At 43.5% G+C, this 15600-nt stretch overlaps 1 protein-coding gene and 1 pseudogene across 1 annotated transcript; both read left to right on the top strand.

Moving 5' to 3' along the window:
* The first annotated feature begins 4294 nt into the window (after nt 1-4294).
* LOC148037292 (uncharacterized) lies at nt 4295-7685 on the top strand. The gene is made up of 2 exons (XM_087676212.1): nt 4295-4366; nt 6051-7685. Exon 2 carries the CDS (start codon nt 6064-6066, stop codon nt 7282-7284), a length of 1221 nt encoding a protein of 406 aa, XP_087532338.1. The 5' UTR covers nt 4295-4366; nt 6051-6063; the 3' UTR covers nt 7285-7685.
* A 1798-nt stretch (nt 7686-9483) lies between these two features.
* LOC148037291 (ribonuclease TUDOR 1 pseudogene) lies at nt 9484-13029 on the top strand (annotated as a pseudogene).
* The last annotated feature ends 2571 nt before the right edge of the window (nt 13030-15600 follow it).

Below are 15600 nucleotides of genomic sequence, written 5' to 3'. Positions count from 1 at the left end.
TAGTTGTTTTTTATTTTTAAAATATAAAATCAGACATACATAAATGCAAATGATCATTTAACATAGAAACTCAGGTCTTAAGACATTTTATAAAAATTCTAAACTGAGAAAATATTCATGGCACACTATTTATTTTTGTCAAATGAGATAAGACGATGACTTGCCAATACGAGTCGAAATTGCGCTTTTGAAGGCTGTGCCCTTTGCAGTCTGACCAAGATCTACCTTCTGCCTAGTCGTCTCATATACGAGATCATCATTCATTTTTCTTTCTCGCCTTCATGGCTAATTGATTGACTTATGACGATAGAAATGGCCTTTACGAGCTTAAAAGCTATTAAGCTTTAATTAAAAGCTTTAAACCCATGGCATGGAAGCTTCATAGTCGAGACTCAAAGTGAAGTAGAGAACTAATTGGATATCTAGCCCATCCCTTCACCAAACGACGCATGAAGCAGGGTGAATTGAAGTAGAGAACTAATTAGATATCTGGCCCATCCCTTCACCAAACTACGCACGAAGTAGGGCAAATTGAAGAAAGTTCTTCTCCAAGCATGTAATCTCAGTTTGGGTGGGTACATTGAAGCTCTGAATTAGCTATTATGGGGGAGGGAGAGCGATGGAGGAGCAGAAGAGAAATTGGACTCAAATCTATGTCAAGGAGGGTCTAAAAGTCTTATCCTAGATTTAGAAAGCTTTGTCTTGCAACCTCTTGGCCCAAGCATGAGTTTCTGAAGGCGTCCTATGTCCTTGATAATCGCCATGGTCTTCCAATGCCTCTTCAAAGCACCCCCCAGTATGAGTAGCCTCCACCACCCCATATTCAGTGTCCATGGAGTTCAAAACGCTCACCTTAGGCATCGAGGATAATCGAATTCACACTACAATTAGAATACCCTCTTTGCAATGTTGGCGATGTATACTATCATCTTGGCGTTGCATATTAGCATCATGGTGCTGTATACTACTTTTGGATTGCTACAACTTGAAACCATTTCGATTCAACCACCATAAACACACCATAAACACATGATCCCTCTTTGAAATGGCGTTGTACTACTAGCGTCATGGCACTGTATACTATTGCAGGTTAGAATGTATGGGATCCCCCAAAGGCTATGACATCTTCTTTGACTGCTGCTACTCCTTTCCTATGTTTTGTGCTTGTGGTGAGTTAGGGTCTTGAGTAGTGAGAACGGCCTGAATAATCACGGCCTCTTCATCATCAGACATCATAGGAAGGACTTCTCTAGCAAGATTATGTGGTAGCAAGCATCTAAGGAAGGTATCAACGACAAAATATTCTTCGTCAGCACCAAAAGCTTCATCTCCATCAGCTTTTTTTTTTAATATTCTCTTTTGGCTTTGATTACTTCATCCAGTTTGCAAAAGAATTGATGCAAGCTCTAGGCAAGGTGCAATTTTTAAATATGGCTTCTTCTCGTGAAACTAGAAGGTGCCCCTCTTGATCACGCCTCCCTCTTTCCCCATAACGTCCTCCCCTCTTTCTAATTTTCAATTTTTCTTTTAATTCATTTCCTTCCCCCACCATTATTACAGTTCTTGTGTCGATTGATGTAGCATTGCCCACACACATTTTCTGCATAGAACATAGTATTAATCCCAGATTTACAGGGCAATCCACAGCCCCCCATTACCATTTGTGAACAGTTCCAAATCACCTCCTCTCTCTATGTAAGATTCATGGTGCCCCCAACTTCCAACAATTTTTTTCTTCTCTTCCACGAATGTTTTTAACTACCTCTTTCTTCCCCTCTTCCATTTTTTAAAAAACTGGTTGTGCGCATGGATTTTGTAACTTTTGTCCTCATTTGTTTAGATTTGATTTTAAATTTTTCCCTCCATGCCAATTTCTTGTCCTTCTCAAGTACCACATATTTCAGAATGCTCGCTGTCCAAAAATCATAACAAGAGTGATAAAATAAGTCACTGCATATTTGAACTTAACAATCTCCATAACATACATGAAAAAGCTCCAACCTTCTAGTGACACAACCTGAAAGAGTGTCAGGATGGATGATGGAAATGTGTCAAAAGACTAAGATCCATAGCTTGGGTTTCCACTACTTTTCTTGCATACTAAATTGCTTGGGCACTAAAGTCCTCTATCTGAAAAATGTGAATAGTATATTAAAGGGTAGGACATTTGGCCATTTGTCCACCTTATACACCTATATGCAAGATTTGACCCAAAGTCCAATCTGTGAATAGAAAAATAGCATAACAAGTGCAAGTAACATCACATCTTCAAGTGGCTCCATACTTCTCTGGAGAGCTTCAAAGATTGCTAGCAAATTGCTGAAGAACTCGATGCCACACAACCAATATACTGACATTGAAATTTCCCCCAAACGAACTATGCTTTGCATTGCGGGTTATGAGGGGCATGCAAATGTTACTTAGATGATGTACCGAACCACCTGTAAAAGAGTGCAGATAGATGGGTACGACACGGGTTAGCATGGGAATACCCAGTTATACTGACGGGGTATATAAGGTGTTGAGAGACCCAATTAGGACATCAGTTTATAATAATCAAGTCTCTTTTCCCCTTCCTTGCAGCTTCCATAGCTTTCCTTCTCTTTCTCTCTCTTTTCCTGTCTTTCTCTCTCTTCTGCTAGTCTTTCTCTCTCTTCTTCTCTCATCTTCTTCCCCTTTCTCTCTCCTCTCTGCAGTTTCTTCATTCTCTCCTTCTCTCTCCTAGGTCTCCTTCATTACAGTTAGTATCAGAGCATAGGTATTTGGTCCTTTGTTCTTTCTCTTTTCTCACATCCAGTTCTATTTTACAAAAAAAAAACTAGTCAGACATGTATAATAAGGGCAGGAGCTATAAGAAGCAGTGATGGAGTACCATATGGTGCTAGCAACCTTTCTTGAAGATTGTGCAGAGCTATGGCCAAGTTGGAGGCACTCATGTCAAATTTAATAGCTCATCACAAATTTTGAGGTAAAAATTTAGGGGTTCTTGGTTGAAGGACTCACAGGAGTTAGTGAGGGCTTTAGTCCCAATTACTTTTGAGAAGAGGTCTTTTCTTTCTTCCCTGCAAGCTTCCTTTTGGAGTTTCCATGGAGTACCAAGTCAATATCTCTTCATATCTCTTAGACCTTGCTCCTCCCTTACAAATGGGTGTTGCCATGGTTTTTCTCACTTTATCTTGAATGTGAAGAGTACCCAATCACTCTGGTGCGGTCCACAAAAACAAGGGTAAGGATTAGTGCAAGCTACGTTGTTTTACTTCTTTCCCTAGAACTACCTCTTTTGAGCATGATGAGGGAGCGTCTGGTTCTGGAGTTTCAGCACATGAACTCCCAAAACTTGGCACCGATCTAGTTGTCGCATTTGCCTTCCTGGACGTGAAGGATCTCTCTCTCTCTCTCTCTCTCTCTCTCTCTCTGTGTCTGTGTTCTCCCCTTCACATGCAGATCTTGGCTCAATCTGCTTTGTTTGTCCTGTTTTTCCCCTCTTTCTTGTGCGTTCTCTTTAGGTTTGATTTTGCCTTAGGCCCGTTACACACCGGTCCGCGGCCGCCCACGAATACTAAATCCGGCCAATGAGAAGGCCGGATTTCTAAAAGAGGGCGCCCCCCTCTTACACACACATGGCGCCCGGCACGTCGTCTTCAATGCTCCCCCCCGTCCCCTTTCTGCGTTCCGCAGGGCGGGGGAGCTCCCCCGTCCTGTTCCGTCCTCGCCTTCTCTGGTCCATCGCGATTGGTCGAAGCTCCTCTGTTGGTCCCATGGTGGGCTCCAGGACAGAGTGGGCTCCAGGAACCATCCCCGTTGTGCTGTAGGAGCCCGTTCCTGTTGCAGGTTTCCGTTTGCAGGTTTCCGTTGCAGGTTTCCGTTGCAGCAGCCCGTTTCCGTTGCTGCCGCCATGCTCATCTGACAGAGAGCTCTCTGTTTTCTGCCATGGGCATGGGCTCCAGGTAGGTGCACCCTGTGGCCATTGACACACAGGGAGCCGTTGATACACAGGAGCTTCCCTGTGTTGCCCGTTTCACCACATGCATAAATGTATACATCGTGAAGGTTCATCTCTCTGTATTTTTCTGGATTCATCATCCCTCTCTTCGCATGAAAATGTTCACATCGTGAAGGTGGGAAGGCATATTTCAATCTGATGCATCCAGCCAGGTCTCTCTCTCTTCCAGAAACCAGTTCAGGGTTTAATCATGGCCAGTTGCTTGCATGTAATTTAACCAGTTCAGAGTTTGATCATGGCCAATTTCTTGCATGTAATTTGTAGGCTTCGCAGGTGATTCACAAGCTTCAACCGAGGGTTTTCTCATATCTCTGGCTCGAAGGCAGAGGTCTTTATCAGATCGGTACTTCACAACATTCACAGGTATGCTCTCTCTCTCTCTCTCTCTTTGATTGCCCTGGTAATCATTAGTTATGATAAGAGCATTAGTTATAAGGAAGGTATGATATATAAAAAATAAAACAAGGCACAAGGAATCTGTAGATTGTGTAAGTCGGATGTTGAAAATGCCTTTGACATATCCATTTTGTCTATAAGATAGCACTTAGGGCTTTTAAGAAAATATGAACTACCTTGAAGGCTGAGGACATCTTTACACACATAATGTTTTGTACAACTCGAGAAGTAGAACTTAATATTTGATGAATACATGCCTTCTCATTGGCCGGATTTAGTATTCGTGGGCGGCCACGGACCGGTGTGTAACGGGCCTAAGATTTGATGAATACATACCTTCAGCACTCAACCCATACTCAAACCACTAGGCTATAACCCCATTGGCTCTCTTGTCCTTGAGAACCACTAGGTTACAACCCCATTTACAATCTTAAGTGTAAAAGGGTATGGGCTTGAATGGGGTACACACTAGTTATCCATATATAAAAGGGTATACTTTAAGTGCATGTGGCTCTCGGGTTAAGAGTGTCTATATGAAGTCTCGAGTGATCGTCACTCGAGTCAAGAGCTATCCTACTATTTTGGTGGACTTGAGTTGAGCACTTTAGAGATGTTCACTTGAGCACATGACTTGATTGTGTTGTGGCTCCTCTTATCTATGGTAGTACTCACACCCTACAAGAAAAATGTGCTCTCTTCTTGCCTTTTGCTTGATTGGTCTATGTGTGCGAAGAGGAAGAAACATTAATTTCTTTTGGATTCTATGCCATTGCACGTAATGGGTGTAATTAAACTTTAAGTTAAATTACTCGAGCAGCAAATCTGATGGTGATTGTGCAAAGGTTGTGGTTATACGGACAAGTAGTGGTTGTATGTCCTTAATTATTCTTTATTGGAAGTAGTGACTGTTATTGGGTTGAAACATGATTCACTAGGTACTTGGGCTAAATTACTTGGCCTTAATTACGTTGCGATGAATCCTTTCTTAGTTCCGCTATATATGTTTGGCATCTATTACAGGTTGACAATGGCTAAAACATCTTGTCTATTTGTACATCCCATCATTTTGTTTGAATCAATGTATATGTATAACGTTTCCTTTTCTTTATTGTTCTTTAACCATATTGTTTGATATATGTTCATCGTTGCAAGGAATCCTTTTTTAGTTCCGCTATATATGTTTGGCATCTATTACAGGTTGACAATGGCTAAAACATCTTGTCTATACATACATCCCATCATTTTGTTTGAATCAATGTATGTGTATAACATTTCCTTTTCTTTATTGTTCTTTAACCATATTGTTTGATATATGTTCATCATTGCAATAAATCCTTTCTTAGTTCCGCTATATATGTTTGGCATCTGTTACAGGTTGACAATGGGTAAAACTTCTTGTCTATACATACATCCCATCATTTTGTTTGAGTCAGTGTATATGTATAACATTTCATTTTCTTTATTGAAATCAATTATTGAAATGTAAATTAAAAAAAATGGAGTGCATTATGTGAAGAACAATAAACTTGTCTATACCTCACAATCAATTATTGAAATGTAAATTAAAAAAATGGAGTGCATTATGTAAAGAACAATAAACTTGTTTGTCCATTCACATAGTGTAAATGATGAATCAATTTTCATGCGTAAGGTGGACGATTGGAATGGATTCTCAAGAGAGCACTCCCATGGAAGAGTATCACCAGTTCGTGTCTCAAATGAGCCAAGATGCAATATCCAATAATGACTTCATGTACTTTTCGAGCCAAAGTGTGGGTGTTCCAAACCACATGCAAAGCCACACCGCCATTGGCAATATCCCTGTAAATGTGTTTCCAAACCGCCCTCCTTTGATCAATCCTCGTCCTCCTCAATTCGTACCTTTCCAACGACCAAGACAATTAGGTATAGAGAGACCCACAACAGTACACAATAATGTATTTCTTCGTCCAGTTGCACATAGTCCTCAACATGGTCTCTCAGCACCACGACAACAAGAACCACAAGCAATAAGTTCTTGTGATGCCAACCAAGACTCATGTGAAGAGGTTGAGTTGGTTCAGGCTCAAGAACCAATGGTTCCATCTTCCGAGAATGCCACCAAACAACGTCCACGACGAACATCATCGGAGTCTGATGCTCCTAAACCTCCTAAACCAAAGAGGGCGCGGAAAGGAAAGAATCAAAACGACGGTCTTGAGACACAAGATCATACAATAGCCACAAAAAAACCATTTGCGCAATGGAAGGATGCATGGACAGTACAACTCATTCACATCCGAGGATCCATGAGCGTGGAGTTCTCAAAGCCACCGAAGCAAGGAGTGGATATATGGTCCAAGGTTGCCACCCAGCTAGCATCGCTATTTCCAGAGTTTGACAAAGATGGTGAGGCATGCAGAAAACGTTGGGGACGCGTTTATGAGTCATACAGAAAGGATAAGGCCCACAATGCCATATCAGGCAATGATCGCAGAATCATTTGTCAGTGGTATGATATTGTGGATGAATATATGTGGAATCGTGCCAATGTTGTTAGCGATGCACATGCCTCTTCTGTTGGTGGGTTGTCTTCGTCAGAAGACAACAATACATCAGTCTCCAATGATCAAGGTGACCACACCCAAGAAGACATTGGCTCCAATGAGCCTTCGAAGATCGTGCATGATCAAACAACCAACCAAGGAGCACGCAATAAAAAGGGTAGAAAGATAGAGGAGTCTCTCAGTGACATGGCTACCACCGCCCGATCAATGTTAGCCAACCAAAAATCAAACCTTGAGGAAAAAAAAACATTTGAAGAGCGCAAGCTCGTTATCATGGACACACTTGCCTCCTCAGTATTTGGTCTATTAGATGTAATCAAAAGTCTTAAAAAGGAATGATGAATTCAACTGTAGATGAATTTCGAACTTTTTAAAAAACATGTTTTTTATTCTGCCTTCACATCTCTCTTCAAGTGTCTCATAAGGTTTCATCTAATATTTTGACAGGTGAATGGACGACGAAAGTCTTTTGATAATGTGTGTCATCGGTGTTGTAGTCGCTGTCATAGCAATGTTTCAACTTTTGTTGAGTGATTTGGATGACGGGGACGATGATAGCATGCTATTGCATACTTTGATGGAGTGCATGGCTCGAGGTTACGTTGCACGTCGAGCCAGGATAGGTCAGCGAAGGCACGATCGACGGTCATGTTGGGCTTATCAAAGACCACAAACTTTTATGGAGCAGGGGCTTATGGGGAGTTATACAAACCGAATGTTTAAAAGCAGGTTACGAGTTAGCAGGAGTACATTTGAATATCTCGTCGTGAAATTAGCACCACAAATGCGACGCAAGAATACGAACTATAGAAGGGCAGTACCTGTGGAGAAGCGGGTCTGTGTCGCTCTGCATCGCTTGGCAAGCGGCTCAAGTTTGGGACTAATAGCCGATTTATACGGAGTCTCAACTTCGTTTACACAACTGGCTGTTTTGGACTTTTGCGATGCACTGGGTGCTTCTGGGTTGCATAGTATGTATGTAAAGTGGCCTTCCCCACAACAAATGCAAAAATATGCTGGTGCATTTCAAGCCCTTCGAGGCATACCATATGTTATTGGTGCAGTAGATGGTAGTCATATACCCATAATTGCCCCAAGGGAGAACCATGAAGATTATTTTAATAGGAAGGGCTTCCACTCTATTATTCTACAGATAAGCGTGGCTGCCAATTGTGTTGTTTGGGACTATGACGTTGGCTGGGCAGGTTCTATGCACGATTGGAATGTTTTTCAACGTTCAGAACTAGGAAAACGATGCACAAACAAAGCTCTGGGACAATACTGTCTACTAGGCGATTGTGCTTATCCTGCACGCTTTTGGATGCTTCCTCCTTTCAAGGGTAGTAAGGATGGGCTATCTTTGGAACGTTATTATTGGAATTACATACAATCAAGTACTCGTATGCCAGTTGAAAGGGCATTTGGCATCCTTAAAGCGTGATTTCGTATATTGTTAAAGAGATGTGACATGCTTTTACAAAATGTCCCAAAGATGGTGGCAGCATGCATTGTTCTACATAATATATGCATTGTGCATGGAGATGGTTTTGATGATGCATGGATACATGAAGCGACAGCAGAACTTGATAGAGAAAGTAATGCGGCTCATCAAGACATGGACCAGCAAAATAGTTTGAGGAATGGATTAGCGGAGGTTGCTATGCTAACTAACACAGGTACCACACAAGCAATACAAAGAGCTCAAGCAGCAGAGCCAACACAAGAGGCAATCCATCTTGGGGGGGCATCTCGAAGAGATAACATTGCTCGAGCCATGTATCAAGAGAGGGAGAGCGCAAATGTGAGAACAATATTTGGTGATTCTGACTCTGCGGAGGAGATGGACGACGAAGACAATGGTGAGTAAACACAATCACATCCAAGTAAGTAATTCTCAGCCATCCTTGCATGTTTTTTTTAAGTTTTCTGTCATCCTTGCATCTGCAGCGCAGGTGGAAAGGTGGAAAGAGGGGTGGTGTGCTAAAAAATTTTCCCTCTTTCCACCTTTCCGCAGAGAGCTCGGTAGAGCCATGCCTCAACAACATGGCGAAGGGGTTCAACTCCCCTGCTCTCTTGGAAGCGAGTGAGCTTCCAAAAACATGAATAGTAGTCACCATAGAAACAAATATATTGGCGCAGAAAGCAACGACGCAATAAGGTCATAATCTTGGAGTTCTTTGGTAGGAAAAACCTCAGATTCATGTTTTCAGTCTTTTTGGTGACTTTTTTTAAAGGTTTATTAGTCGATTTAAAGTGTTTAATCAAGCATTCTAAAAATAATTATTATGAGAATGATGATCAACATTCGTAGCGCCCCTTCATTCTCACATACAATTCAGGAAGTGTCCGCTGGTAGGTGGTGGCCGGTGTGTAAACTATTGTGGACGGAAGATGGACGGACACTTATTGATAACAAAAAGTGTCCACTGCCCAGTGTGTAAGCAGGTGGCGGACAGGTGACCGCCCAAGTCAAATTTTCCTGTGCCCACAAACTGAGCACAGATTGGGCGGGCAATGGCGGTGTGTAACCACCCTTACTGCATTTTTGCTTGCCCCTTTTTTCCTTTCATCCTCCTCTATTTCAGAGTTTCTCTCTTTCCCTCTCTCTGTCTCTCTCATCACCATCATCAGCATCGTCATCATCATCATCAGCTCCAACCTCAGGCAGGATGGTGACTCGATAGCTCAGAGGCATTGTCAAGGGCATCCCTTCGGGAGACTCTCTGGTGATGGGCAATGTCCAGGGCGGGCCCCCTTGAGAAGACCATAACCTGGTCTTCTGTGATTGCCCCTAAATTGGCTTGGCATGGTGATTGATTACATTGTGCCACCAATAAACATCGAATTTGGTTTTGTGTATATGGATCAAGTGAACCTGGCAATTGAATTTGTCAGTGAAGGTTGCGCAAAGGTTCACACACCTTCAACTAAGCCAGAATAGTGAGGCTAGCACTTATTTGGCAGATTTGGAACGTGTAGAGGAACACACAAAGAGAAAAGGGGTTGGAATATGTGATAAATCACCTAGTGCAACAGATGCTTCCATTCGAGATCTTCCACCTTCTGCTCTTGAAGATTCAGCAAACTTTGATGCAATGAGTCTGCTCAACTTAAGCAAGGGGAAAGCATCACCTGCACTTGTAGAGCATGTCAGAGATGGAAGCACAGTCTGGGTATACTTGCTTCCAGACTTCCAATTTGTGCAAGTTTTTGTGGTAGGAATTCAAGCTCCATCTATGGGAAGGCGTAGTCTAAATACAGCAACTCAGGCTTCTAATGATGTTGCTGTGAAATTTACAAATGGTGAGCCAAAATCTGTGGAGCTGATGTCAGCAGAAAGGTTGGCTGCTTCTATAGCTGATGTAGCCAATGTGGAGGTTCCACCAGATCCTTATGAAGGGAAGCAAAACGCTTCACTGAAGTTTGAGTTATGCACAGAGATGTACAGATTATTTTAGAGGGCATTGATAAGTTCAACAACTTGATTTGTTTAGTTCACTATATCGGTGGTGATGTTGTAGTAGATCTTGGTCTGGAGTTGCTTAAGAATGGGTTGGCAAAAGTTGTTGAATGGAGTGCCAAATTACTTGAAGAGAAGCAAGATGGTGGTTAACATCTACTGAGTTGCTGGCAAAGAAAGAAAGGTTGCAGCTATGGACAAATTATGTGCCATCTCCTTCTAACTCTACTGCTATTCGTGATGACAATTTTAAAGGAAAGGTCATTGAGGTTATTAGTGGAGATTGTATTGTGGTTGCAGATGATGCCACTCCTTTTGGCAGTCTTGAAGCTGAGCGCAGAGTGAACTTGTCAAGTATACGTGCTCCCAAAATGGGAAATCCAAAGCTTCAGATGAAACCTGATCCCTATGCCAGAGAGGTGAATGAATTTTTATGAAATTGCCTCATAGGACAAGAGGTTAATGTATCAATGGAGTATTCTCACAAAGTAACTACAGCAGATAGGCTTGTACCAAGCACTAATCCGGTTGCAGTTGAATCACGAGTGATGGACTTTGCGACTGTATTTTTGGCATCCTCAGTCAAGGGGGACTCTGATGATATAGCTCCTAGTATTCCCATTCAAGGAGAGCCAGATGGCATCGATGTTGCAGAAATGGTGGTAGCAAGAGGACTTGCCATGGCTGTCAGGCACAATGCTTTTGAAGACCGACCTAATTACTATGATGCCTTATTTGCAGCTGAATCAAGAGCTATGAAGGGAAAGAAAGGAGTACACTTAGCTAGAGAACCTCCAATAATGCACATGAATGATTTGACTCTGCCAACTTCTGGGTCAGGGGATCATAATGCAAACCAGAAAGCTCAGGCTGTGATACAGAAAGCCAAGTAGCTTTTACCCTTCCTTCAGAGAGCAAAGAGGCTTTCTACTATAATGGAGTATGTGCTTAGTGGGCACCACTACAGACTGTTTGTACCAAAAGAAACTTGTGCCATTGCATTCTCTTTGTCTCGAGTAAGATGCCCAAGCAATGGGGAACCATATGCACATGATGCGATAGGTTTTATGAGCACAAAATACTACAAAGGGATGTAGAGATTCAGGTAGAGACAGTTGACAGAATGGGCACATTTGTGGGCACCTTATGGGAGTCCAAAACAAATGTGGCTATCTCTCTTCTAAAGGCTGGGCTAGCAAAGCTTCATCCTCTGTTTTTAGCTGATAGTACTACAGAAGGTCACTTATTGGTTCAGGCTGAGCAAAGTGCTAAAAAATGACTGATAAAGGTATGGGGAAACTATGTTGAAGGACAACAAGAAGTAGATAATGCTAGTTTTTCTGATGCTAACAAATCTAAGCAAGAAGTTCACAAGGATAGGCTTGATGCAAGGGATGCAGAAAGGCATCAGAACTTGGTGGATAAAATGCACCAACAAAGAGACAATAGTATTTGCAAAAACAAATCAATTGTGGCTCCTAGTTCTAGTTCATTTTCTCACTCTTGGTATCCCCACCAAATGAATGCATTGAATGCTACTCTACAGCAACAAGAAGCTCTCCGAGCTGCGAGCCATAACCAACTAATTGAGCAACATAGTCAGCTCATGTCTAAGATGGACTGAGTGATCTCAACCATCTCATTCACCAACATGCAAACCATGGCAATCAATGACAAACTTGCAGCCCTTAGGAGTGAAGTTGCTCAAATGGCTACAATTAAAAGGATGGATCAACATGATTATGAGCAACAACATGGGCATTCTCATGGACACTATGGGTGCCATGACCACTGTCATGGTTTGGATATGCAAAGGCAGCATCATGTGCCTACTTATGGTCAGCATGTATATGGTGATTGTGCATATTTTGAGCAGCAAAATGCATCTGATGACTATGTATGTTCTTATGAGCTACATTCCAGTCACATACATGGACAACCATCTAGACAGCCTTATGTATATGGGCAACATCATGCAAATGTATATGCACATGTACATGGGGAGCAACAACATTATCAGCAACGGAGTGATTGATATCATCAGCCACTTGATCACTACTATGAGCAGCATGTTGTGGGAGCTTTCACTCAACCGCCAAGACCCATGGACTGCTTATTGTTTCAAGCGTTTCAAGCGAGCTCTAATGGCTATCTCTCACCTAGCCATGGGTCTCTCACACACACCGGTAGCTCCACGATCCTAGATGCAAGCTCAAGCATCCTTAAGCCTCCTCCACCTCCAAGCTCCATCCTCCATAGCCGCGCGCGCAAGAAGAGAGAAGAGAAGAGAAGAAGAGAAGAGGAGATGGTGAAGAGCTTAACCCTGTTGATCCCTCACTCTCACACACTCACTCCCTCACACTCTCACACTCCCTCTCTTATAAGCACACACAAGCAAGAAGATGAGAATGAGAGAAGAAGAAGAAGACTCTTGTTATCACACACCAAAGAATGATCTTTTATTCACTTTTTGAACTTTATATATACAAACCCTAAAATCCCATGGGCACCCATCCCTTTTTTACATGACCGGGCATTGTGGCAAGGTCATTTTTTCATTTCCCTTTTCTAGCCTTGTGCCTCTAGCCTACACCCATCTAGTATTTTATAATTGGCACATGAGAGAGCCTGGCACTCTTTTACAAGAGTTTTTCGAGTTTTTTGAGGTGCCTTTTCATTTAAAGTTGCGCTTTTTGCCCCGGTTCATCTTTAGAGGACGCCTGCGTGTCTTTGCTCTTTTTTCATCTTCTTTTTGCTTTTTCCTTTATTTTTCCGCCATCTCGACTTGGGGTTAACATTACCCCCCTTCTAGACGGGTGCCAGTCCCATGACACTTCGGCGTTGGTGTAAGGGTGAGGGCCACATATAAAATCAGGTGCTTGGGGAAGCTTAAGAATGATGTTTGTCGGAGCAGCTAACTGGATGTCATGGGTTATCGAGAGCCTCCGAAGTTGATGGTTTGGCGCTTTTGGGGTGCTCGAAGGAGAAGGTGCGGTGCTCTACCTAAGGGGGGTGCTTCCTCAGTGTGTTGGTGCATTGTGCTCGTGCTAGTGGAATGGGGAGGTGGGTCTAACCACAGGCGAGCCTGGGTGATGTCCCACACTTGAGGATTCCATTTGTGCCAAGGGGGTGCGGTGCCAGTGGCTTAGGGTGACAGGTCTAACCATAGGTGAGTGTTACCTCCCTAGATGTGTCCTGCCCTTGATATGCCCTAAACGTGAAGTGGGGGAGCAAAAAGGGCTAGGGGGTTAGGAGCGGAGCCAACCGACCGAAGCCACTAGACACACCTAACTTAAGGACCCCTAGGTGCAGTGATCGTGCTTTTGTGGTGCTAAGTGGTTCTACAAGTGAGTTTTTCCGTCCATTTAGTGTGGAATGGCGTTCGTGTTTTTCTTTTCTTCGGTTCTTTTCTTTTTTTCTTTTTTTCTTTTTTTTTTGGGCATACATTTAGGGATAGTATTACATCAGGAGTATGACAACCAAGTCTAATTCTCATCATCTGAATGAGGGGGGAAGGAGGGCGGATGGACTTGCGCAAAAATTGGTGGCTTTGCATGTACCCTTTCAGGTTCATACGGACGTGGAGAGAGGTGGCGGAAAGGAATGAGTAATTACACCTAGTGAATTGACTGTTACTCATAAGGAGAGCTAGGCAAAAGGAGGTAGGCTAGCTCTCATCATTAAGCGAGCCATAGCGCAGCTATCAATAGCATTGGGATCAAAAAAGAGGGGAGGCAAGCCATTTTCCTGCGGTGCCAGATCTTGCTTGAGTAGGAGCTTAAAGAGCTTAAGGTAATTACACGTAGTTATGAAAGCGGGATCGGGATAGAAGGAGAATTCCGCGAGGAAACGCATCATGGAGTCGGTTAGGCTTCCTAAATAAAAAAGTAGAGCATCCTCGAAGGAGGTGGCGTTGGAATTGTAGATGACAGGGAAATCATGCCTCCTATGGAGGGTGGCGACAAAATCCACGCCTACCCTATGAGGATATGCCATGAATGTGGGGTCGTTTCTCTCGTAGGGCAGGGTATTGCAAAATGCCATCCAGGCGAGCATGTTAGTATTGCATATTCGCCTTCTCCAGAGGGGTTGGCAGTCATAGCCCCTTACGGTGTGTGACACTTCTTCGTACACTTTGTTTTGCCAAAATTCTACTTCCTCCGTGTCCCACAGAGTGGGGGTCTTTGCCCTGTTATCCAACCATTTTTTGCCTAGTCGGCTGCCAACCGCGATCACCTCCTCCATTACATTGATCGGCAGGACCCTTCTCAGGTTGTTAGGCATAAGGAAGCTGAAAGAGAAAGGGTCCTTTTCAATTTCCTGCCATTCCCAGACCACCAGCTCCGCGTGGAATTGCGTTGGGAGATCATCGGGGCATGGTGGGAGGGATGCGGATGGCCGCACGATTGGCTTGGTCTGCAGCCGCCTTCTGGCTTCTTCCACCAACTTTTTCCGTCATTTCTTGAGCGTGGCTTGTCTGTCCAGGGGCGGGTCAAGTGGTTGCTGTTCCTGAATGTGCGGCGAGGGGGGTTGTGGGATTATATCTTCTCTGAATCTGTTCATATCGACTTCAAGTTTGGCTTCCTCCCCCTGCCGGATTCCCTGTGGTGCTCTGTCTTCAAATCCTAGAGCATCCACTTCCTAGGGGGTTAGGCCGCTAGCAATAGGTATTTTTGTTGCTCGTCCAGGCTCAGTCTAACCTCCACAGGTTAGGGTGGCATTTACAGTCCTGCGTGTAGGGCTCTGCGTGTAATGCTGAGCTTTCTTTGTGGCATCTCCAATGGCTCTCCCTCCTCTGAGCGGGTAGTGTCCCTGATGGTGTCGAGGAAGGCTTTTTGTTGGGCATTGAAGGCCACTTGGGCGGCTTCTGCCTTGCTCTCTGCAATGATCTTTTCCTTTTCTACCAGAGCAAGGCGCCGTGCCAGTGTCTTTGCCCTCCTTTCATTATGCACTGCCCACTCCTCTGCTTTCTTGTTCATTTCCTCCATGCTCTCCCCTTGCTTCAAGGTCAGTATCATGAGCCTTTGCTCTTGGTCCTCCAATTCCCTGATCAGCCTCTCTTGTTCTTGTCTTTCAGAGTTCAACTGATCGGTTAGGCGCTCAATCTCTTCTTGCTGCTCCTCCATGTCCTGCTTTCTTTTCTCATCCCTAGTGTTGAGCTCATCCATGAGCTCTTCAACTTTAGCAGTTTTTGT

This window comes from Lygodium microphyllum, chromosome 4, assembly GCF_053477565.2.
Source record: "Lygodium microphyllum isolate KBCC chromosome 4, Lygodium_microphyllum_v1.1.10, whole genome shotgun sequence".
NCBI classification, from domain to species: domain Eukaryota; kingdom Viridiplantae; phylum Streptophyta; class Polypodiopsida; order Schizaeales; family Lygodiaceae; genus Lygodium; species Lygodium microphyllum.
The sequence above is the reverse complement of the archived record's forward strand: the minus strand, read 5'-3'. Positions and strand labels throughout refer to the sequence as shown.

Bases quoted from the DNA above. Each gene is read 5' to 3' on its own strand.
- LOC148037292 (XM_087676212.1), top strand. From the start codon at position 6,064: ATGGATTCTCAAGAGAGCACTCCCATGGAAGAGTATCACCAGTTCGTG.